This window comes from Tamandua tetradactyla, chromosome X (assembly GCF_023851605.1).
Source record: "Tamandua tetradactyla isolate mTamTet1 chromosome X, mTamTet1.pri, whole genome shotgun sequence".
Lineage (NCBI taxonomy): Eukaryota > Metazoa > Chordata > Mammalia > Pilosa > Myrmecophagidae > Tamandua > Tamandua tetradactyla.
In genome coordinates, this window is record NC_135353.1 from 155904214 (window position 1) to 155929306 (window position 25093).

The 25093-nt window shown below is 47.3% G+C and overlaps 1 protein-coding gene across 6 annotated transcripts in view; it reads left to right on the top strand.

The window, feature by feature from the left end:
- PHKA2 (phosphorylase kinase regulatory subunit alpha 2) overlaps positions 1-22739 on the top strand; it is an 80456-nt gene extending 57717 nt beyond the window's left edge. For 3 of the 6 annotated variants that reach the window (XM_077145074.1, XM_077145077.1, XM_077145078.1), the window contains 16 exons: positions 1911-2080; positions 2860-3039; positions 6609-6697; positions 7616-7749; positions 8151-8307; positions 9101-9180; positions 9555-9633; positions 9732-9861; positions 10487-10588; positions 13759-13877; positions 14721-14750; positions 16231-16284; positions 18102-18272; positions 20554-20607; positions 21245-21445; positions 22055-22739. In XM_077145074.1, coding sequence (XP_077001189.1) covers positions 1911-2080; positions 2860-3039; positions 6609-6697; positions 7616-7749; positions 8151-8307; positions 9101-9180; positions 9555-9633; positions 9732-9861; positions 10487-10588; positions 13759-13877; positions 14721-14750; positions 16231-16284; positions 18102-18272; positions 20554-20607; positions 21245-21445; positions 22055-22225 — 1921 coding nt within the window. In that variant the 3' untranslated portion in view covers positions 22226-22739. Of the gene's footprint in view, positions 1-1910; positions 2081-2859; positions 3040-6608; positions 6698-7615; positions 7750-8150; positions 8308-9100; positions 9181-9554; positions 9634-9731; positions 9862-10486; positions 10589-13758; positions 13878-14720; positions 14751-16230; positions 16285-18101; positions 18273-20553; positions 20608-21244; positions 21446-22054 lie in introns of those variants that run through there. The other 3 variants (XM_077145075.1, XM_077145076.1, XR_013169328.1) reach the window with 3 other exon arrangements.
- The last annotated feature ends 2354 nt before the right edge of the window (positions 22740-25093 follow it).

The following is a 25093-nucleotide window of genomic DNA, read 5'->3' on the forward strand; positions in this document are numbered from 1 at the left end:
GCTCCCTTTTCAGGGCTAGCCCCACAACTGCAATCTGCAACCACTGTTGTACATTTTACTTCCAGTTTGTATGAGTTGCCACTTGGAAGATGTCCTCATAGCACAGAGAAACTGTTATACAGTTGTAATTCACCTTTAAAAAAAATTTTTTTAAAAAGGAAAAGTAAAGAAATCCTTTTATTGAAATATAAGCCTTGGAAACATAATCCTGTCTCCATTTGGCAAGCACTTACAGCATAGTTGCCACTTTGTATGTGCTCTCTCATTTAATCTTCACTTTATGAGGTGGGCCGTGTTCCCATTTTATGAACAAGGAACCGTAGGCTCAAGAGCCTAGGTGCAGAGGGGCTGCGGGACGCCAGCGCGCCTCTTCCAGCCTCTGCATGTGCTGGGTGAGTGCTTGCCCTGGAACCAGGGGGCCTCCCTCGTGCATTTAGACAATGGCAAACAATTAATGTAAAGAAACCTAAATGCCTAGCTGCCATCACGTACTCAAACTGGGTTCTTGATAATTAAGGTTTAATCTCATTTTGGCTTTTAGTCCAGGCCTGAGGATTTTTTTAAAAATGGAACTCACCTTGCACGCTGGACTCTCCCACTTAGGTCCACTTGGAGTAGCTTGCTATCAGAGGCCTGGGTAAATTGCTGCCCTTCAGCCTTTGAACTCTCTTTAGCCTAATAGACCTAATTCCTCTCAGTCCTGTTTCTCAACCCGGGGCAAAACAATCCTTAGAACTAGCCCCCTGGCTCTAGGAGAACTTTTCACATAAGGGAAGGTTTTTCTTTCCCTCTGACCTTCTTGCTTAATGTAGTGCATTTGCCCTTTAAAGCTTAAGCACCTGTAAATTAATTTGCATCACATGCCAATTTACTCCTTAAACGTTCTTCTCAGCCATGTGAACAAATCCCTAACCTGCTGGCAGGTCAGAGGCATCCTATAATTGTTCTGGTACCCAAAAGAACATTTTAAGAAGCACAGTGGGGGCTTGCTTTCTATAAGGTAGAAATCCCACCTCCTCCCAACCTCTGCAGAAACCTCCCATGCTGCCAAACTCTGCTCCAGTTGTCGGTGAAATCTTCCCCAGTTTAATGTAATAGAGCCGCTCAGAGCGTTTCTTCCATTCTGGGGATGGTCTACCTGTCGCATTCCTTCTGGAGAGAAATTTGGCTCTGGAAAGCATTATTATAACACTCCTGCACATCTGTGACCACGTTAACAGTCACAGGGACACAGGAACAGCAGTACAGACAAGATTGGCTTATGGTTTTGTTCTGGGCTAGTTGTTTTAGGGCAAAAGATTTAAGGATTAGTTCTGGGTGAAAGTGGTTCACTCAGTATATTTTGTAAAACTTCTGGGTTAGTAAATTAGATTTGCATTTTGGTTTGATTTGGGAGTAAGAAATCACAGTGAGTGATTCACTTTTGCTCTTAATGTACTGTATGCTTCCACTTTGTCCTTTCTCTTGAATTTTTGTTTTAATTTCTTAGCCAACTACTTATCTGAAACATTCTGCAGAGTAAAATATTTATTGATTCTGGCAGAAGGCTCTACCTGGTTGTGGAAAAATCATTCAGTGATTGTTCAGGCCCAAACCAAGTTCATACAAAGCATGGGCCAGTGCTGTTGTGAGACCGAAAAACATGCCAGGCACAGAAGCAGACATAGATTTATGAGGGCTTACGAACAGGAGAGGGTCTCCAGTGGTGGCAGTCTGGAGTGTGATTATATTCCTTTCTCTCCAGGGGGTTGTGTTCTTTCTTGACCTTTATCCTGGTCAAGCAAGCTATTCCATGTGTGGGGTTTCATTCCCATTTAGGAGAGGGTTCTGGCCCTGGGCCACCACAGTGATTCATAGCTAAACTTTGTCCACACTACACCTGTGCTTCTAACACATTGTTTCCTTGGCAGGGTCAAATTAGGGAACCTTTCAGAATTTCTCACCACTTCATTCTACACATATCTGACCTTCCTGGATCCAGACTGTGATGAGAAGTTGTTTGAGGATGCCAGTGAAGGAAGCTTCAGTCCTGATAGTGACTCTGATTTAGGAGGGTATTTAGAAGACAACTATAATCAAGGTACGACTTGGAACAGTTTGGTGGGTGATTTATTAAATCAATTTAAACTTTGAAATTGTGATAAAATTACCATACAGCTCAAGCACAGAAAGCAATGGGTAATTAAAATAGTAAAAAAGAGATTTCTGAAATTGCATGTATAAAAATGAATAAAAATGCCAATTTAAAAACCTAAACTGACAAAGGGTTTCAGGAAAGAGGACTTTTCACAAAATATGTTCTGAAGACAGAAACAGCTTGAATTTTCAAAGCATGGTAGAATGATCTGGGTTTCATTGACTATGAATGCTGAAATCCCATGTGAATTACACTTCTCACATGGAACAAGCTTTTGGATTAAAGTGATTTGTGTTTAACTTTTAGATAGTAGTTGGGATTGGGGCTAGGGGTTCTATAATGCTTAGCTCATCCATGACACGTTAAACCCAAAAGACCAGATGTTGGCTGCTGGCCCACAGACTATCTCACATAGTACTTGGTTCACGATATGTGCCACTCCATCCAGCTAGCCTATTTTGTGATGATGTGATGTAAGCATTACCTTGACTTGCATTTTCTTTTCCCCGGATGAAGTTTCTCCAAACAATAAATTTGTAAGTGTACACTTTATCTATGTAAATTTCTTTTTTCCATCTTCAGGGGCAGGGGTACAAATCTCTTATATCCAAATGTTTTCTTTCACTAAATCCACCAAGTGCTTCATGTCACACCCACACTAGCATGCATTTTAGATTATTCCTGCAGCTTGTTTTCATTAGCTCTTTCTCTTGCCTATCCAGTTACAGAAAGCCAAGATGAACTGGACCAGTATATCAACCACCTGCTGCAAAGCACATCTTTGAAGTGCTATCTGCCCCCACTCTGTAAGAAAACAGAAGACCGCCATGTTTTCAGTGCCATCCACTCCACCCGTGATATACTTTCTGTGATGGCAAAAGCAAAGGGTTTGGAAATTCCATGTAAGTTACTAACATTATCCTGGATGTCATGTCCCACATAGCGGCGAGGGCAATGGTTTCACTTGCAAAGTTGGACTTAGAGAGAGAAAGGCCACATCTGAACAACAAAAGAGGTCCTCCAGGCATAACTTTTAGGCATACCTATAGGTAAGCTAAGCTTCTCCACTACATGCATAAGCTTCACAAGAGTAAGCCTCAAGATCAAAGACTTTGCCTATTGATTTGCATGTCCCTAATGTTTGACACAGTATCCAGAGTTTCCCTAGTGGTAAAATTTAATAGTTCCATATTTTCTCTCCTATCCGTCAAGGGGCTTTGCCGATACCTCTTGATTATCTGCATAATATACTCTGGGGTAACATCTGCACATTTTCATGTTGGAAAGGGGTATTGACAGTATGGGAAAGGGGGATGGAAATAGTTGATGTTCTTGGAGAAGCTGGCCCCTCTGGGTTTCAGGATTTATCTGGCCTAGGAACCATCTGGAGGTTTTAGGTTTCTGGAAGTAATCTTAGTGTATGAAACTTTTGTAGAATCTAAGAGTGCCAGTGTTATTTAGGGTTACCAGGAATGGTGTTGGTTGGGGGTTGGCAAACCATGGCAATTAGTAATATCTAGCTGAAGCTTGCATAAGGGAAGCCTTCAGAATAGCCTCTTATCTCCATTTGAACTCTCTTTAGCCACTGATACCTTATTTTGTTATATTTCTTTCCCCTCTTTTGGTTAGGAAGACATTGTTGATCCCACGTTCCACGGCTAGACTCATCCCTGGGAGTCATGTCCTATGTTGCCAGGGAGACTTTCACCCCTGAATGTCATGTCCCATGTAAGGGGGAGGGTAATTATTTTCCTTGCAGAATTGGTCAACCATTCTTTCTTTAAATACTTTTTCTGCCCCTTTGACTCTCTCTTGTCCTTTCTTGGATTCCACTGATTTGTATGTTGATATGCTTGATGGTGTCCCACAGATACTGCAGGCTCTGTTCATTTTTCTTTATTATTTTTTCTTTCTGCTCCTCACACTGGATAGTTTCAATTCCCATGTCTTCAAGCTTGCTGATCCTTTCTTCTGCCTGTTCAAATCTGCTATTGAATCCATCTAATGAGTTTTTCATTTCAGTTACTGGAGAAAGTTTCTGTTTGGTTCCTTTTTATTTCTATTCTCTATTTGGTTCAGACATTCTCATTTCCTTTATTTCTTTGTATATTAATTCCTTTAGTTCATTGAACATATTTAAGACAGTCGATTTGAAGTATTTGCTTAATTGTTCCAGTATGTGACCTTCCTCTGAGATTGTTTCTAGCAAACAGTTTTCCTTGAATGGGCCATACTTTCATTTTTCTTAGTGTGTTTTGTCATTTTTTGTTGAGAAATGTACATTCTGTATATTGTAACTCTGGAAATCTAGTTCTTTCCCACTTCTGGGATTCCTGGGGGTGGTAGTTGTTATTGTTGTTGTTATTGTTGTTGAGGGTTGGAGCCATCTATTTGTGATTTTTCCAAACTGTTTTCGCTCCCAAATGGGGAATGGGAAGAGAAAAAAGAAAAACAAAAATAGGGACTGCCTGTTTAAGACTCCTTTGCCCTTTTGCCTGAGGGGAGTTGGAACCATGGCTGCCCTCAGAGCCAGCCCCACAGTGATCTGAAGTAGCTGATCAAAAGCAGTGACCAGCAATCAGACCACACACACTCAGATTTTGGAGGACTAGTCCCCACTGCTGCCTGCCATATGGATGGAAGTGGTTACACACAGAGTGAAATTCGCTGACATTTAATGTAGATTACCAGCCTCTTTGTCCAGGTCTTCCCTGGATGCTGCACAGTGTCCCACTAGATTTTAAAGTTTCAAAATAGTTGATTCAGATTGTTTCTGCCAGTTCAGTTATTGTTTTGATGGAGGGACTAATTTCTGGAGCTTCCTGCCCTGCCATCTTCCTATAGTTCCCTGTCTGTTTCTTTTTATGTTTTCTTCTCCCTACATTTCATTTCTCCCAAATTGCATTTGTTTCTTTGTTTTGGTCTCTATTTTCCACATTAGAGTACCAATGCCTGGTGCTTCTTGGTTATCTGCTCATGCATAAGCCTCCCTTGAGGATGGAACTTCTTGACTTGGGGTTATATGGGTATAGGCTGGTTTGATTATACAGAGATACTATGCAGTCTCCAGTTTGAAGGTTAAGGGTCTGGCTGCTAGCATTCTGGAAGCTGAGTGCTATATAGTCACTTAATCCACCTAAAAGAATACCCAGGCTTTCATATGTGCTGGTTATTCCCTGTCCAGAGATCTTCCTCTTTTACCCTCTTAGGAGAGCCCCTCTAGTCTCCTGTTAGCATACGAGAGGCAGCTGGCAAGCTGTGTGAAGTTGTGGAGGACATCTAGGGAGTTCCCTGCTTCTCAGACAGCTTCTCCTCAGTCTTCTTTAGTTTGGACAACCCCTTGGAGCTCCCAGTTCCAGAGGTATAAAATGCCACAAGTTCTTGAGACTCTGGAAGATTCTGCAATGAAAACCTAGCTGGTTCTTGATTTTTCCCACTGCAGATCTGGAATTTGGTCATCTTGGACTTGCTAATTCAGTTATGTTTCATCCTCATCCATCAGCTTTCCCACTCTCAAAATTTTGTTACTATTGTTGTCACTCCTTATTTTCCCTATTCTTGAGGATATATGTCTTTTTAAAAAGTTTTACTCTTTTCTATAGTATTAGTGGAGTTCTAGGAGGAAGTAAAATTTAAATGTATGTTCAATCCACTAGTGTAACCTGGAGGTCTATAAGTGGCTTTTAATAATTGGTTGTTTTTGTTTTGTTTTGTTTTGTTTTTTCACATGGGCAGGCACCGCGAATCGAACCCAGGTCCTCTGGCATGGCCGGCAAGCATTCTTGCCTGCTGAGCCACCGTGGCCCGCCCTTGTTTTGTTTTTTGTTTGGCATGGGCAGGCACCGAGAATCAAAGCCGGGTCTCCAGCATGGCAGGCGAGAACTCTGCCTACTGAGCCACCATGGCCCGCCCCATAAATGCCTTTTAAATATGCATCATTTTGATCTTGAAAACTTCCTATTCTCCCAAGATGATATGCTATAGCCTGGAAGACAGGGATGGCTTAATGAATAAGTATTGATAGCAGTAACATCCAAAGGTGGTTAAAAAACAGAAGCCATACCCCCCTGCAATGACAGAGGGAAACGTGTACTGAACAGGAAGCCAGGACACCTCAGTTATGGACACACCACTAACCTTAGACAAATGGTCCACTTTCTTGGGTTCTCAGTTTCCTCGACTGAATTTCTAAGACTCCTTCCAGTCCTAAGATGATATGTCATTTTGCTGGAATTCCAGGGGCGTGTATAGTCAAATTCATCTTCTTAAGGCAAGATCCATATCATGCTAATTTCTTGGTCACAGATTTAGCACATGCCATGGCTACCTGATAAATACTGTTGAAATTAATTATGCTGAGTAATCTTTCCTTTAGTTGGCCTGTCCTAGATGAGAAGTAGCCACTGCACCTCTCAAAAGAAATCTTTCACCCTTTTTCCTCAGAAGATCTCTTAATTCTTTTGTTTTCTAGTTATTCCCATGACTTTGCCAACTAAAGTTCTAAGTGCCCATCGTAAATCACTGAATCTCGTTGATTCTCCTCAGCCACTCCTTAAAAAGGTAAAGTATTTGGAATAGCTAAAAAAAAGAAGTCTAAGACTCTGCAATACTGGTTTTAGTCCCAAGAAAGTTTTTTAATGGTTGTACGTGAAAGAAAGCCTTGTCTTTCTTGTTATCCAGGACTTTGAGAATTAGACGCCCTGAATTTTGAAGCAAACGCAATCACTTCATTGCCTAAGAACTGATTTGTGTTCACATGTCTGTTGAATTTGATGCAAGATTTATTTATATTTTGAATGTAAATAAAGTCTCCTCCCTGCCTGCCTGGGCATCCACATCTTTGTAGCACTAGAAATAAAGGCGCTTACTACCTGGCCCACTCGTACCTGTGCCAGCCAGCCACCGTGGCACTACTTTCAAAGCAGCTCCTGGGACCCTGTTCTTAATGCTTTTAGTGTAACATCAATTTAATATAAAAGCTTCCTCAAGGAAAATAAAATATCACTGTTCTCCATTAGTCCCCATACTTTTTTATTTTATCCAGAAGTCTCCTGATTTTATCCACATGAATAGAAAGATTCAGCATCTATTGGAGAATGTTTTTAACTGTAACTTCAGTTTTCAGTTGTTTATAATCATGTACAATTTTTCATTTGGTTTTCAAAAAAAACCATTCCACTCTAAAGGTAACTGCTATCATGGCCTTTAACACCATAGGTTAGTTTTTCCTGTTCTTGAATTTTGCATAAATAAAACGTACACATATTTTAACATGTTCAGTCTGGTCTCTTGTAAACATTAAACAGCACGGTGATTAACTAATCAAAATTAGTAAAAGCATATAAATCAAAAGGTGCAAAGGTTCACTTGAAAACTGGAGCCCAGCCAGCCACTGAGTCCAGGTTGGCGTTTCCCTCCATTAACTTCAGAGAGTCCAATGTTCAGCCCTTCTGTCCGTCTTGGCTTTTGCTCGGCCAGGCTCCCGAAGGTGACATCCAGTGGCCCAGGGACGACCATGGTGACGTGGACTGTGAGAAGCTGGTTGAGCAGCTGAAAGATTGTTCTAACCTACAAGACCAGGCAGACATTCTGTACATCCTCTATGTTATAAAGTAAGTTTATGGTGTTTGCTAGGTTAAGCTGTGTCAGTTCTCCTTGACTTTTTCCTAGTCCTCTTGGCCTTCTGGAAAGCCCAGGGCATGTTATATTCACCCCAATTGCTGAGGACCACCATGTATGTGACTTTTATCCCCGTCTCTGCCTCCTAATGTGGGCTTCCCAGGATGAGAAGGCTGCATGAGTATAGGAGTTCAGTTTCCTGACATTAGGCTTCTGTTTCAAATGGACAGAAGGGACACATTGGTAAGATTGAACCCTCTCTGTGATAGTCAGAGGCACTGAGCGTGCCCCAAGTTCTTAGTAAAGTAGGCTGTGCTAGGCATGTTTTCCTGCAAGAGAATCCAGCCTTTAAGCTTTCAGTGCCAGATTTCTGGGTTTTTCTCTCTCTTGACAGGGGACCCAGCTGGGACACCAGTCTCTCTGGACAGCATGGGGTCACCGTTCACAGCCTCCTCAGTGAGCTCTATGGGAAGGCTGGCTTGAACCAGGAGTGGGGTTTGATTCGCTACATCTCAGGCCTGCTCCGGAAGAAAGTGGAGGTCCTTGCAGAGGTCAGCACGACCACGCTGTGCTTATCAGTTTGTCCTCTCTCTGGCCCCATGCCTCCTTCCTCTTCCATCTCCAGTCTTCCTATAATCAAAGCTTGTGGCAATCATCACTTGTTTGTAGAGGAAAGCAGTTATTTAATTAATAGTTGAAGCAGGTCCTCCTCCCCTGACCTCCCAATGCCCTTGGAAGGAAATGAAATTCAGGTTAATTACTTTTGTTCCTTCTTAGCTACAGGAAAATAAAATGAATATGCTCTGTGACCTGGCTTCTTCTTAAGCAGGACTCGCTTTTATATCTGCACACCCACGATACACTGATGATTAATGTTTATAACCCCAAGACCCTGCAAAATCCAGAACCACTTTCTAAAACCTTAAAGTAAGATTAAATTATATTCAGTGTTATAGTACAGAGATGGCATTTATGTATGTGAATAATTGGGAAACTAGTGATTTAGGATGTAATATGGTAATTAACCCTTAACATCAGCATCTTTGGCCTCACAACAGCCTGTCCTCTCTGGCTGATTTCAAGGAGCCCGCCGGGTTTGGAGGGTGGGTGTGCCCACAGATGGATATCCACAAGGCAGCACAGCAGAGACACAAAGATCTCCAGGACCCAGCCCCTGCCTGCGGTTGCTCAGTCTGGAATCTGTATATGAAGTTTTCAAATAAATTGCACCGGGATCATAGAGGTTGTAAAGCTAACTTTGTGGTCTTCCTGGTGATAACCCTGTCCCGTTGGCTTCACTAAGCTTGCTTGCACTCTCTCCCTGCCCTTCTCCCACATGGGTAGGCCTGTGCAGACCTGCTGTCGCACCAGAAGCAGCTGACTGTGGGCCTGCCCCCCGAGCCCCGGGAGAAGACCATCTCCACGTAAGTCGTTGGCTCTGGGGACCTCAGACTGGGGTGGCAGCCATAGTGGAAATGCCAGTGTTATCCATCGTCCAGCCCAGGAGGAAGGGTCTTTATTTTCCTTAAGCCTTTTACTTTGAGATAATTTCAAACTTAACAGGACAGTTACAAAAATAATACATCCTGTATACAGAGAATTCCCCCAAAATCCCCATCCCCTACATACCCAGCTCTGCCAATTTTAACATCTTGCCATCTTTGCCCTATCATTCTGTCTGTCTGTGTATCAATCCATCCGCCTATCTATGTTGAAAGAGGCTCTCTGTCACCTGGGAGACTTCATCCTGGGAAATGGGGTATCTTCATTGTATGTGTGACCTGCTGCTCCTCCCCAGGCCTCTTCCCCCGGAGGAGCTCACAAAACTCATCTACGAAGCCAGCGGGCAGGACATCAGCATCGCCGTCCTCACCCAGGTCAGGGGCCGGGCTGGGGAGACAGAGACAAAGTGGGGCCCTCGAGGAGCCCACCTGGTCCCTGAAATGCCGCCTCTCTTCCCCCACGTCTGTGTTAGGAAATTGTGGTCTACCTGGCCATGTATGTCAGGGCGCAGCCCCGCCTCTTTGTGGAGATGCTCCGGCTCCGGATTGGGCTCATCATTCAGGTCATGGCCACGGAGCTGGCACGGAGCCTCAACTGTTCAGGTGAGAGCAGCTGGGGCTCCTGCTCAGGGCTCAGAGCCGGGCCCCGCCCTCCACCCCACCACCCTGCTCACGTGGCCTCGAGCCAGCGCCTCTGACCCTTTGAGCGTGCTCATACTTTACCTGGCTCTCTCATTCAGCCATGACTTCCACCCAGCCATCCGCACGGGGTGTTTCCTACCGTAAGTCAGGAGGAATGAGGTGCCAGCGATGCTCACCGTTCAAATTGCAGAACTGACGCAGAACCTTTTGTTCGGGTCCTCACACTTAATCGCTTCCTCTCTTTCCTTGCTGTGAGATCCCGCCCCTCGTTTACTAACATCTGTACTGGGAGACGCCTACCAACTTAAATATATAAGCCAATTAAGAGATCACTGCAGGGTGACCAATTGTGTGTCTAAGAATGGAAAAACACATGCTTTACAACTAACATTTTAACAGCAGCATTTAGACTGCCCTGAGAACCGAGTGCGTGTCAGCCGGTCAGCAGAGGCTGAGGTCCTCCTGAGCTGGGAGGCTGGCCAGCTGCAGCCAGCTTTGTCACCTGCCCAGGCCCATTCGACTGTGCCTCCCCGCCCCTGCCCCCCAAAACCTGTGTCTGTGACACTTACAGTGTACTTGTTTTTAGGAGAAGAAGCTTCTGAAAGTTTGATGAACCTCAGCCCTTTTGATATGAAAAATCTCCTGCACCATATTCTAAGTGGAAAAGAGTTTGGTGTTGAAAGAAGCAGTAAGTAAAGAGCACTTTCACTCTAGGGGAGGACCAGAAAAGGCTGACGGGAGGGTCTAGCATCACCCCAAACTCCTTTAGATGCATAATCAACATCAATAAGAGATTTGGGGCAAAATGTAGGAATATATGGCTCCTGCTTGAACAAGGGTGACAGAGGCCTGGGCTCAAGGGTCCTACATATAGGCCATTGTGACACCCTTGTAGGATCCTGGGGAGAACATTTCTTCCCCATGCTGTCATTGCATCTGGGTGTGGTGTGTTCCTCTCCATGCCCTCACCTGCTGGCTCCCTGCTCTGTGCCACAATCACTCTCCCTTATGTACAAGTGTCAGAACCCAGGGTGGTACGATGAGAGGGCCACCTTTCATGTCACATAGTGCTTCGGCATTTGGTTTAGGTAAAACTTCCTCACCCAGACCCCACGCTTTCTTCTCAGGCAGGGAAAGGAACCCTTTACGACCTCACAGCCCCGGCTGGCCAAGGCAGTTCACTGCCTCCCCGTCTCGCCCGCTTCATTCTCATCTGTACCAGCACCCCACTGGCGGTGCTCAGGAACATAATCACCCAAGTCCGGGTTGTAATTCTCTTCTCAAACGCACCCTGATTATAATTGAGGCAATTATCATCTCTCCTCCTCATAATAAAGTAAATGATTTGCAGACACATTTTTGAATTTATTTCATCAGGCCAAAGAAATGAACTGTGGGCTGTCGTTCCTTTTATTTAATAAGAAGGACACTGGGTACTTCATGTTTCCCCAAACATGTGCCAGCCAGCAGACAAAGACAACCTCATGCAATCAGATACGTTTTGATAGCTTTTCTCCTTTCCTGAAGGAGTGCTCAAGATCCCTTTCCAAAAGTGATTTTCCATTATTTCAAAGGCACTATCCTTGAAATGTAAATGTACAAGATAAATATTTAATAGGTTCTGCTCATCATAATAGCATGCATGGCTTCCCATAGATAATTACTTAAAAAACATTATCAGATGTAAAGCTATGGATGCTTCTGAGTCCAGGAACAGAGGAATATCATTTGAAAACCATAAACATGTCTAATTGCAAGCAAGGATGGAAGGGATGCTGTCTGTTTTAATGTAACATCATTTGTTAATCATCCTTTGTAATTGTTCAGTTTTTATAAATTAGGATGCTCAAATAGGCTTAGAATTTTGATTAAATCCTAAGATGTCTGAGATAAATATTTCCAGTCAGTCTTGCCCCATGCAGGCCCCCTGGTGGCTTCCTGGACCCCTTTGGCTTCTGCGTTCTGCTCCCCTGGTTTTCCTCCTCCCTCTCTGGCCACTCACTGTGCTTCCTTTTTGATTTCCTCCCTCTCCGCTGCCCTTTCACTGTAGGTATTCCTGGGCCCTCTGGGGACAGCACCCTGCTCTCCCACGGTTCCATTGGAGGGCTGGTTGGGAAAGTGGGCTTTGCAGCAGGTGCGCCCGAGGAAGTGACCTTGGAGCAAGGCTTGCAGGATGAGAAGAGTTTGCCCTGTGCAGGGGAGTGGCAGGACGGGGAGGGCACAGCATGCAGCATGTGCAAATGCCCAGTGCCATGGCCAGCCCAAGGTGGAGAGCTGAGGTGGCCGGGTAGGGAGCATGTCAGTAGGGCCCCCTCACACTGCTGCCTTTTATTGTTATCTATATATTTTTATTTTTAATTTTTTTATTTGAGAAGTAGTGGGTTTATAGAATAATCATGTGTAAAATACAGGATTCTCATATACCACCTTATTTGTCTTTATTTAAGAGCTTTAATGAGTCTTAACTTTTAAAAAAAATTTTACAAACACCCCCCTCCTCTTTTCTCCCATTCCTAGTAACTGCTAAGTGAATTTGTCTCTGCAAATTTGCAGTCTCTAGTCATTTCTTATAAGTGGGATCATACAGTATTTGTCCTTAGGTTCCTTCCTTGTGTCACTGAGCCTAATTTCTTCAAGGCTGTTCCATGTTGCAGCATGCCTCAGAGCTCCATTCTTTCTTAGTGTATGTCCTGTCTTGTTTATCAAGTCAGTAGAGCTTTGTATGGCACTGCAAGGATTGTTTGGGCTTTATTCTGAAGACAGAGCTAGGCCTCAAAGGACTCTGAGCAGGTAGTGACACAATTGCATTGCCTTCCAGAATGATCACTGTGCCCATGGTGCCAACAGGGCCTGGGTCAGAGATGGGAGGGCGTCCCAGGCTGGAACAGTAGGTCAGAAGTGAGGTGGCAATAACCAGGACCACGGGCAGCCTCCCTGTTTCTTCTAAAATGGGCACCGCTGCCTTTCTTGCCAATTCCCAGGCAATCGTGTCTTCTCCACCCCCCAGCCCCCTCCTCGGCATGGCTCCCTCTCCCTCTCTAGTCCCAAGGACCCTCCATCAGGCTCAGCCTTCATTTCATTTTGCTCAGGAAGCCCTCCCTGACCCAGCCCTGGCCTGGCATGGGGCCTCTGTGTGCTGCTCCAGCCCTGCATCCCTGTGCTGGTGTCACCTCTGAGTTCTGTGGGCTGCACCCTATGACAGCAGAGCTGCCCAAGTGCCCCCACGTGACTGGCCTGGGAGCCACAGTGCTCCTGTCATACCCCTCTCTGAGTGCCTGACAGTGTTGTCATTTCCCCAGGGACCACCGGCGTTCCTCAGGTCATACAGGTCAGAGGGCCAGAGCCTGAGGAGGTTAGATGTGAGGCCTACACTTTAGTCATGACAAACCCTTCAGAAAAATACAAATTGGATTGTGCGTATTGCTGACCACTCCTGAGCTTGAATGCCATGCAATCATTAAAAACATTAAAAACATACATAGTCGAAGAAAACAGACCAGAAGGGTAACTTTTAAAATGTCTTAGCACTGAGCAGTGTTTTTGCTTGCTTATTTGGTCTCAGTTTTCTACAGGGAAGTTGTGGTATGAGATGAGGGAAAAACGATTCAGAAACATATCCAATTCCATCAAGGCTCTTACGTCCACTGGTTTTTTTCTGCATGCTGCTTAAGTGATTTTCACACTTTTATCCTTTCAGTCAGGCATGGTTCTAGGTGCTGGCAAGGAGTACTGGTCAGGGTGTGGGAGGCCCTTCTCTAAGGGAGGTTATCTGGGAGTGGAGGAGAGAGATGCAATCCAGCCCAGCACATGGCAGGGGGTCTCCCTCGGGCCTCAGCTACATGTGTGTCTCCCCTCCAGTGCGACCTATCCACTCCGCCACATCCAGCCCTGCCATCTCCATCCATGAGGTGGGACATACCGGAGTCACCAAAACAGAGAGGAGTGGCATTAGCAGACTGAGGAGTGAGATGAAACAGGTGAGAAGGGCACTGCGGCATGTGGCACAGGGAGAGGGTGCTTTCCCTGTCTGCACTCTCGTCAGAGAGTGACAGAAACCCAGGGCAGGCAGCACTCAGCCCACTCTCTGTGCAGGGATCAAGAGCTGTTCTGACTTGGAACCCGAACCTGCCCCTGCACCCAGATCTCCCAGAGGTTTTCACGGGCACCCACATAGGCTCTTCCTCAACCTTAGCATGTTACATAAATGTTCTGGAAAACACCCATCTCTGGGTTTGCCTGTGTCCCCCAAAACCACTCCTCCAAGTGGGCCACAGCCCTTTAAAAAGTAGAGTCATTCAGAAAGTAACTAAATCCTCTTTCCATCAGATGTGTCCTCCAAACAAAACAGCAAGAGGGGTGCGAAGATAGAAAGGAGAGCTCACAATACCTGTTTGTCACCATCCACAGGGGTGGTGTTTGTCTATCTTTGTTCACCTTTATTTAATTCACATAAAAATCCCCTTGTACTGCCTCCACCAGCCTGCAATTCAGTGTCTTTTCAGTCCTAACATGTCAGGTACTAGGCTGGAACTAGGACAGTGTTTATCAAACTTTTTTACCATGATCCTCTGTGGGAAATCTAGTTTCCTGTTTGGACCTTGACCAGCAGAGACAAATGCACTCCAGTTTTCTTTTCCATTTCACGGAGGTCAAATGCTGGTCATGATGACCCAATATACTGATTCCCTGACCTACTAATGGGTCATACCCTACAATTTGAAAAACACTGCTCTGGACTATGTAGAGGGTGCTAGAAGTAGCAGGGCATTCTTTATTTGAAGCTAGCTTTTGTTTATTTCCTGATATATTTTTACTTTCAGATGACTAGGAGATTTAGTGCCGATGAACAGGTGAAACATCATTGCTTGGCTTGACCCTTTCCTGTTTGTGTTTCTGGTCTGACTGTGGAAAGCAAGGCTGTGAATTCCGACAGGCCGAGAGCACATACAACGCTTTGGCCACAAGACCAGCTCGGGTTGAGGTGACCCAGCAAGCTGCAGCAGGCAGCCCCGGGGACCGGCAGAGGGCTGGAGAAATGACCTAGCCCCATGCCTCTTTTTTAAAAATCCATTTACCAAACTCTTGGGGCTTGTGGGATACATCATGAAATCAATAGTCCCGGGCTCTGCCTCTGTGGGAGTTCTCTTCAAAATGAGGGAAATAAATAGTGAGGGAAAAGTAAAATGTAGTCATTAGTTACATCAGTACAGAAAATCCTGCTATTCCCACCCCCCAGATCACCAGGAGGGGGTTAAACCAGAATGAAAACCGGTACAGGCTGCTGTCCTTTTCTAATACCCTTGTAACATACTTCCTCCAATTCTTTCCAGAAATTGGAGTCACATTTCTAATGATTTAGCATCTCCATGACTGAGAGAGCATAGAGGAAATGTACAATGATATGGAAATGTAGACTCTACACAGGGTCTGAGGGCAGAACATACTGGGGCTGTCATTTGCATCTGTGCTCATTCAAGGAAGGGACCTACTCCCAGGACCTCTTCCTTTGCCAGCCACTCGGTGGCACCATCCCTCTGGCTACCCATATCCCAGTGGCAGCCAACTGCTGGTGAAGATGGGTGGGTCCTCTCGCCTCCACTCAGTGCTGTCCTTGCCGGTTATGGGGACCAAATGATGAGCTTTCTTCCTCGGTGGGTTGGGATTCAGTTAGTCAGTACAAGTTTTGCATTTGGCCACTGACATCAAGGAAATGCATGATTATCAGTTTGAAATGTAATAGGGGCCATGGCATTTTAAATTGCGATTCCCTTTTTCAAGAACACCGCGTGTGCATGTGTGTGCTCACGTGTGCTGCCCATGCAGGGGAAGGGTACCTTCTAGAGTTTTGGCTGAGGAAATACTTGTTTGGCCAAAGGTCATCAGCCTGATCTTATTCATTCATTTAACAGATATTTATGAATGCCTGTTAGGTACCAGATGTTTAAGTAGTGGTTAGGGGTATTTTGTTGACCTATGTAGATTTTCCCAGCTCTCCTTATAAAATATTAGCCTTCCATGGCCATGACTTTGGCCAATAACCCATGGCCTAATTTGACTAGATACCCTCCACAGATGACAAAAACCCAGTGACATTTGCTATTAAAAGTAAGACCATTTACCAAGTTCTCTTTTAAGTAAAACCCCACAGCTCTGCTCCCCAGGGGGTGGGGGGGGAAGGGTGGTTCTGAAGCCACGAGTTTGCTTGTGTTGACAAGTGAGAACTTCTCAACTCTCCCATTCTCTGCTATTTCAGTGCTGCTCCATGCTCCTCCTTTCTGCTTTCTGCTGGTGGCATTGCCCATTACTGAGTCATTCCTTTTTGTTTTGTAGTTCTTTTCTGTGGGCCAGGCCGTGTCCAGCAGTGCGCATTCCTCCAAGTCCGTGGTAAACCACCCGTCGGATGATCGTGACCCTCAGTGTCTCCTTGTTTTAGTGTCTGAAGTCCTGTGATGCCTTTCTCTTGCTCCCTCCTCATCGTTAATGTCCAAAGATTTGAGCAGGCTTTAAGTGTTTTCATTAGAAGCTGAGGGGTCTCCTTCACCTGTAATTTTAGAGTCTAGTAAGACCAAGAAGTTTCTCAAAATGAGCTCTGTTTTCCATTTTGAGCGATTTCTCAGCTCTTGGCTTCTCACCTCCATGGGGTGTGGAGGGGCCCTCTGCTCACCATTTCCCAGGAGCTTCCAGAACCTCAGGGCTTTGGTTCTAGGGCCTTTTTTATTGAGCCATGACGGTCAGCTCTTCCCCACACTCGCCAACTGGCAGTCGGCACACAGGATGCCCCTGCTCAGCATCAGGCGCAGGTCGTGTTCAAGAGGACTAGGAAATGCTCTGATTGCAAAGGCAAGGCTGAATCTTCCTCCTGCAGCTAGAAGGAGAAAATCAGCTGAGTCATTGATGAGTGCAGCTGTAATTACTTTTATTTGTATCTAATTGTTGCCTTATTTAAATGGCAGTAATGAGCCCAGTGGAATAACCCAGCCTAACTGCCTTTTCAAAATAAGATCTGATGAAGTAGGAATGAGTGCATGGAGAAGAACCCCACCCCCTGCCCTGCTAGAATGGTTAACATCTGGATTTCATTTTTAAACCTTTACATTTGATGCTGTCCATTCAGAAAGGAAAGTACCCAATAGTCCAGAACAAAGAGAATGCAGAAGGGCAGACGTTATCACAGGCCAGGGGCAGCTGGGCTGCAGCAGGGGCGCCTCTTTGGTCATGGGCTGGACTACTGCTGGCCGTGTAGCAGTGCTCCCCAGAGGAGGAGGAAGGAGAGGACGCCTTCTTCCTCTGCTTTAGAAAAACAGAGGTTCCCAGTTCAGAGGGGACCTTTGCCCCAAATTGGGATAAAGCCAATGCTGAAAACAGGAAAAATAGAAAGTGGGGTTCAAAAGGATGGGTGGGTCTACCATAATCAGAGAGATACCCCATGCTAAATGTGGATTCTGAGCCTTTGCTTTTTGTCATTGGCTCCAGATCCTTTTCCCCCTGTATTATGGGTGGCATTCTTGAAGGGTACCCACGTGATGAGGCGAGGCCCATCACACCATGGAACTGCAAAAGGGAAGTGTACACTTTGGCATTTCTCTCCCTGGGCCGCGGGTACCTCTGCAAGGCTCCCACGTTCTGAGGGCCCAGTGTCTCCTTCCAGGCTCTCCTGCAACCCCCACTTCAGGGGACCCAGGCTACTGGGCTCCCAGTACATCCTCCTAGAAGCACTCCTTGTAGTAGCAGCTGTCCACAGGCCAGGCATGGCTCTCAGTGTTCCAGATCTCTCAGCACAGCTCTCGGAAGAAGGTCCCCTTGTGCCACTCACCCCTTCACAGATTAGACCGAGGCCCGGAGCTAGTGTCACTGTGAGGGACTTGACAGCTGCAGTTAGGTCATGGCCAGTGACACTGCTAGGGTAGAGTTGGGATTTGAACCTCAAGTTGCCTGATTCCAGGGCATGCACCCTTACATTTGGGGTCCTTGGCATGCTGCACTGCCTGTTTGGGGCTGGGAGGAGTATGTGGAAGAAATAAGTAAGTAACCAAACTGGGAATGAAGGTATGAATTACTCTTTGAGAAATGAACCAAGTGGAATGTGGGCACATGGAATTCAGGTAGTTTGGATTGTTGGTTGAACTGTCTGTTAGGAGAGGTGTGTTCAGCCAGGCACCTGTTGGGAGCCTTCTGAAGGCCATGTGCTATCTGTCTTGCAGAGGTCCAGCACCCCGTCTTCACCCACTGGCACGTCATCATCAGATTCTGGAGGGCATCACCTTGGTTGGGGGGAGCAGCAGGGCCAGTGGCTGCGTAGGAGAAGGCTGGATGGGGCCATTAACCGGGTCCCCGTGGGATTCTACCAGAAGGTGTGGAAGATCCTCCAGAAGGTGAGCTTAACCACTGTGCTGTGTGCTGCATACCCCTGGGGAACCAAACCATCCCCCCAACTCCCTTTGCAAGGCCCAGTGGCATCTGCAGGTATTGGGTATGTGTCTGCAGAACCAACAAAACACACAGCCCCGTCCGGGGGGAGCCCTCAGCTTAGAGCAACTTTTCCCTACCCAGTACCTTTGGCATTTGGAATGGGATCTTTCTCTGCCTTTGGGGACTGTCCTGTGAATTATGGGATGTTTAGCAGTACCTCTGGTCTCCACCTACTAGATGCCATTAGCAACCTCCCATTTGGGACAACCCAAAATGTCTCCAGGCCTTGCCAAATGCCCCCCTAGGAGGGAGGGCAAAGTTCCCCTGGTTGAGAACCCCTGGATTAGTTGAAGAGAGAGGACCAACACTCCCGAGCCTCGGCAAGTAAGACAAGGTGGTGGCCCAGGCTGTGTGGGACCCACTTGGCCAATTTTAAGGAATGCAGAAAAGTCAGACGATTCACAGACCTGGAGAAGGCAAGGAAGGCTTAGGGCCAAAATAAGGTTCAGGTCAACATGGAAGACCCAGAACAGCCCCCACAAGCCTTGGCCCTGGGGCAACGGTTAAGGGGGAGCCTGGGGCCATCATGAGACTTGGAGTTATGATCTGGTATCTTCTTGGGGCCTGGAGAGGGCTAGCCCCCCACCTCCTGCGTGGCCAGGCAGGGGGGGGCAGCCACGTGGTTCAGCAGAGTCCTCAGGCCCTCCTTGAGCAGGGCTACAGGCCAGGCCCCGAGGGCACCTGAGATCACCTGGGCCCTGGAGCCACAGTTTCCCATACACCACCTAGAGATCAGGGACCCCCGGATGCCTCTGCCCTTAGCCAGCTGCTCCCTCTCGCCTCCTGTGCCCATTGGAGAGGGCTGTTCCTCATCTGCCCAGGGGCTAAAATCCCTCAGGATTATCATTGGAAACAGACATTTGGAAATACAGCCACAGACTGCGTCAGAGGAGCAACTGCCAGGGAGCAGTTGGGGTGGGAGATGTTGCCTTTGTTTTCTGCACCCCAATTTCTGTCTTCCCACTAGATTGGCCCCAGGGCATCTGTGCCTCTCCTTGGGCCTATCCCAAAGCTTGTCTTGTCTCTCACATGGAGGGACAGCACGTCTCGGTTAAAAGCGGCTGTGCAAGCCAAGAGCTGTCAGCAGGACTGATTTTTTTTTTCTCCAAAACTATTTTTGTTAGCTCATTTCATAGCGGAAGAGGACAGAGAAAAATCATCCCAAATGAGTACACACTACAGACCCCTTCCCAAAGCCCAGTGTGCTTTATGACCACTTCATCATCAGCCGTTGGTCTTTCTGCAGCAGGGGGCCCTGGCGCCTTAGGGAGACTTGGACCTCTGCCTTTGAGAGTCCCGAGGTCTCCCTTCCAGCCACCACTGGGCTGGGTGTGGAGCTGTCAGAGCCAGCCCTGCACGCGCCCAGCTGCCCACACCAGCCCTGCAGAGGCCTCTGGGGTCTCCATCAGTGTTAGTGACTGTGCCAGTGAGAGGGCAGACAACTGCTCCCTCCTTAGTGCCCCCCCCCCCCACACGAGACAAAGAGGGTGCAGCTCTCCTGCTAGGGTGCTGGAATTTAGAATCAAGCCAATTGGACTAAGACAAGCTATTCCTAGAAAATCTCTCTATCCTTCCTGGGGTGTCACATGCTTCCATCCGGACTTCTACTGGCTCAAGACCAAGAAGCTTTTATTATGAAAAAGCAGCATTTTTTTATTGAGCTGGCACTTAGTATTTATATACATGGGTGTGCATGTGTGTGTCTGTGCATGTGCTTGAGTCTTTGTGATTGGTGCTTACTATAGAAATCTCAAAAATAGATGCCTGCAAAGGCACAGAAGCACCCCTACACCAGCAAGAGCCATGAAAATCTCCCTTTATGATGGCACCAAAGGGGGCCGCCAGATCCCAGTTGCCAAGTTAAATGCTGCGCCTCCACGGATGAGAGTGCAGCAGCTCCCTTGGGCTTTGTTCTTGCGAGATTCAGAAGATGCCTGCTGGTTTCCCCAGAATTGTTCCATCGAAAACACAGCCTGTGGACAGTGAGAACAAGCTCTCTAAAAATAACTCTTGACAGTCTGGTGCGTTCCAGCCTTCGTGTAGGTTTCCAGGGCAGAGTGACTTGAGGTGTGCCTATGTGTGGACACACGAGTGCATGTGTGCGACACACACACACACACACACACACACTCCTAGATTGCATTCTGGAATCTGACTGAAACTTGGTGTGTGTTCTGCCTCCAGTGCCATGGTCTGTCCATTGATGGATATGTCCTCCCATCCTCAACGACACGAGAGGTAGGATGAGAAAAACTCAAACACTGGCCTGCCGACCGGTTCCCATAGTGCTTTATTTCATGGACTCTGAACATTCATGCTGCTTGTTTAAAGCTTGTTAGAGACAGGGTCCAATCTTTTAACCATTTAACTCTGAAATGTTGCAAAGCATCTTTCCCGCATTTATTGGTGTCACGTTTTCTCTTTCCTTGCCCTCAGAAACAGCATGTTTTGACAACCAAGATCTTCCAATGCGCCTCTATAGGCACAGGCCCCTGAAAACCCACGTTAAAAGTTCTGTGCTGTGCCCACTCAGCCTCATCTGGCTCTGGCTCTGGCTCTGGCTCGTTAGAAAACAACCATCTTTCCTGGTTTATCTTCCCCTAGTCATCCTTAAACAATTGATTTCTTTTTGTTTTTACTCTGTGCAAAGCACCTTGCTATATGCCACAAGGAATAATGAAGAAGCCAGAGAAATAGGAAAGGGCCCTTGCTCCCTGGATGTCACTGTCAAGGGGAGTAGGACAGGACAAGGCAGGCTGTGAGCCCTGAGGAGAGCCGTAAACCTGTAGTCTAGAGGGTGCCAGCTGGCGAGGCAGGAGAGGGCCTGCGGGTAGCAATGGCCCTAGGGCTGGTAGGCCTCTCCCGCCCTCGGCAGATGACCCCACAGGAGATCAAGTTCGCTGTCCACGTGGAGTCGGTGCTGAACCGTGTGCCCCAGCCCGAGTACCGGCAGCTGCTGGTGGAGGCCATCATGGTGCTGACGCTGCTGTCGGACACGGAGATGAGCAGCATCGGGGGTATCATCCACGTGGACCAGATCGTGCAGGTGGCCAACCAGCTGTTCCTGCAGGACCAGGTGGGCGGTCACCCCGCAGCCAGGCAGCTGGCCTGGCTGGTATTTGTCTCTCATGAGGTCGGAGACTGTGTCCAATAGGAGAGCATGTACACCAACCAAGAAGATGACATCACAAATGGGGACAAAATGTCCACCATTTATTTGCTTTAGAAAACAGTCCCATGGCCACTTGGGCAATCTGAGAACTCAGGGGAGGTGGGGAGGTAAACAGGCCAGGGTACAGCCTGCCTCAGAGTAGGTTTTAGTCCATACCTCACTTCTTGCTACAAGTGTGGCCCTGGGTAAGTCACTTCCCCAATACCCCCAATCGAGGTAGAAGACATGGTCCTCTCCTTGCAGTCAGTGGTGAGCTGCAGATGAATGTCTGGGAAGATGCAGTGCAGTGCCTGAAGCAGAGGCAAAAATCCTCCCCAAGTCAGACTGTCCTCCTTCAGGGGGCTCTCCTGGCAGTTTCTCATCATGAGAAGGAAAACACCAAAGGCAGCCTTGGGCTGGGTGCTTCTAGCAACCTGCCCCTCACCGGCATTGCCAGCCTCCAGCAGGCAGAATCATTGATGGAAGTGGAGTATGAACCCACTCATCCTTTCCCTCTGCTTTTTCCTGCTGCAGATGTCAGTTGGAGCCATGGACACGCTGGAGAAAGACCAAGCCACAGGAATTTGCCACTTTTTTTATGATAGTGCTCCCAGCGGGGCTTATGGGACGATGACCTACCTAACAAAAGCAGTAGCTTCTCATCTGCAGGAATTGCTGCCAAATTCAGGCTGCCAGATGCAGTAGGGCTGCAGCTGTCTGTAGGGCCATGCTCCCAATCTGGCATGGCCCCCTAGCCCCATTGGGAATTTTCTCCTATTCCTCAAAATCCTGTGTGCTGTTACAAAAGCGTATCTCATCAGAAACACTGGCAGGGAAGTGATGGCAGCACCGACCTGAAACTAGTATGTGTTCAAGCCACAGATAGGGCTGCTGAATCCTGTGCTCCCCCAAGGGCACTGTGGGATCATTTTCTCAGTTCTTTTTGCTGGAGCATTTGTCATAGCATCTGGTCTCATGGACTCTGAGGAGGAATTGGTCTCTTTTGAGTGGAGAATGAACTGAGAAGCCAGCTTAAATTGGCTCTCACAGAGAGTTCCAGAAATAGGTTTGATAAGCAAGTGACACATCTTAAAGATGGCAAGATCTTTCTAACAGCAGTAGCTAGACAAGCAGACCTTGACAAGGGGAGCATCTTAGCAGGATGCAGGCTGTCTGTGGACCAAACTGTCTACCAAATAGAAAAATTCTTTCTGTCAAATTTTGATTTTTGTGCCTTGCTTTCTTGGTCTTGTGTTGTTTTATTGGTGTGGCTTCCTTCATGTAATGTAATTCTCTGTCACCAAGATTAAGAAAGTCTCTCCCAGTTAAATTTGGCTCATGGCATCCATGGATTTTATCCTGGCAGTCCATGAATTAGGGGTTTCTCCTGTCTAATTAAAAATCCCACACCTTTTGAAATCTAGCAAAAGAAAAGGAAAGGTGAGGAGCCAATTCTTCTAATAACTAGGTGGTAAACCGTTATTTTAGGGCTGGAGCAGGTAGGAAGTACCTCTGGCCAAGCTGGAGCTCTGGTGATTTCCATGAGAATGCAGCTCCCTACCTACTACCTGCTGCCCCGCCCCATACCCCCGCACGGCTGAGGGCCCTGGCAAGTTGCAGATGCTGCCAACCTGGGCTCTGGGTGAACCCAACATGTGATAAGCATGAGTCAGCACATGCCATGAAAATTAGTGGTGTGTTCCCCAGAAACAATGCTTCCCTCCTATAAATAGATCCAGGCTCTGAACTTGAACCCTTTCCATAGAAGTACTTTCATCTTCACACTCTCAGGTAGGTGTGGCTGGAGGTAGTGGTCACAGAGGACCAAGGACAAGTCGTGCAGGGTCCTGGGAAGGGAGTCTCTCCAGGCCCTCTCTTACCCTGGGGAGAGGGGCGGACAGGACAGGAAAAAGAGTGTCTGGAAATGAGCTTTGCAGGACAGCTCTTTGCCTTGTGGCCAAATGTTGAGAGCTCTGTCTAGTTGGGAGGGATGACTTAGATTTGTGGAGCCTCTTTGCCTCTGAAATGGAAACTTGGTTGTTGGTTCATTTCCTTGGGCATTTCTGTGAAGGAGAAAAGATGCAGTAGCTGCTTTGAGGGAGTGTGGCTGCGCCCGGTGCCCTGAGGCAGGACGCGGTCCCCAGGGCTACTCTTGCAGGGAGGAGGGCCAGGCTGGCCTTGAATCTCTGTCCCCTATCCTGGTTAAGAGCCACTCTTCAGCCGAAAGCCAGTGCTTTGTAGGGCTCCTAGGAGAGAAAAGGTGGGACCCAAGTCTTGGTGTGCCTGTCTGGGCTTGGTGATGTAGGCCCCTTCCCAGGGGGTTCTCAGTGCCTTTGGTACCTATTTCTTCAAAACCACAATTGTTTCCTTGCTGAGGTACAGAGTAGCTTCATACAGAAAAATCTCCCCCAGATTCTAACCGCTCCCCACTTCTGCCACTCCCACTACCAGAGGCGGGTGATTTAGGGGAGTCCATCTTATTCCCTCATGTGTCATCCTCTGCCAGTGGGTGCCTCTTGAACATTCTGCAGATGGACAAATTGAGGCACAAAGAGGTGAAATAACTTGCCTGAGGTCACCAGGCTGCTGGGCTCGGTGCCTGCAGGGAGGAAGGCTGAGGCTAGGCTGTCTTGCTCAGGGACAGAACTTTTCTCCTTGACGCTGAGTTCAGTTCTGGTCCAAGCCAGCGAGAGCCAGTGGGGCAGCCAGCTGCTTTGCAACTGAAGATATTGAAAGAAATTTTCGTTCCTGACTCCACGGGCTTGTCCTCCAAGACAACATTCTAACCCTTCAGCCCTAGCAAAAGTCAAAATTGGCTTCTTGGCCCTGAGGAGAGAGAGAAAGAGCATGCCTTCCCCCCCGCGCCCCCCCACCACCACGGTGATGGCAATGAACCAGCCCAGGGCCAAGCCTCTAGAGGCTGCCTGTCCCACATTCGACTAGTGGGGAAACTGAGTCACACCAAAGCAAGGACAGTATCAGGATAGGACCCCTGTCGTCCCCCTCCAACCTGTTTTTCTCTGTGGGGACCTCAGCTGCTCGCAGAAGGGATGAAGCCTCAGAAGCATTTTCTCCGTCTTTGAAGCTGACAGCTTGATTCCTGGGGAAATGCAATACTATTTCAGGATTTCAATTTAAAAAGGATTCAAAAGAGTGAGTGGAAGGCTCTGTTGAATTGCTTCTGATGGCCCTTCTCGGCTGGCGAGACCAAGCGCCACAGCTGTGCCTTTTCATGTCCTCCAGACACAGGTGGTTGCTTTAAATGAGCACCTGGCTCATTTGGGAGGGTTGTAACTCTTCCTGGGCTTCCTCCCAAGAAGGAACTGGAATTTTCATGGCTTCTACCTTTCTTATATGACCTGTGCTTGAAATGATCCACCAGAGAGTTTGTCAGATGAACTGTATGGCTCTTGTTTCTGCCAGGTCTACCTTGAAGACACCAAACAAACAAGCAAGGTAATGAAAAGGCATCTAAGGAGCCTGGGTGGCTGTGACTCCGGGACCCTCAGAGGCAGAAGGAAGCCAATGAGCTTTTTAGGAATAGGCACTGATGTCACTGCAGCTCCTCCTGTG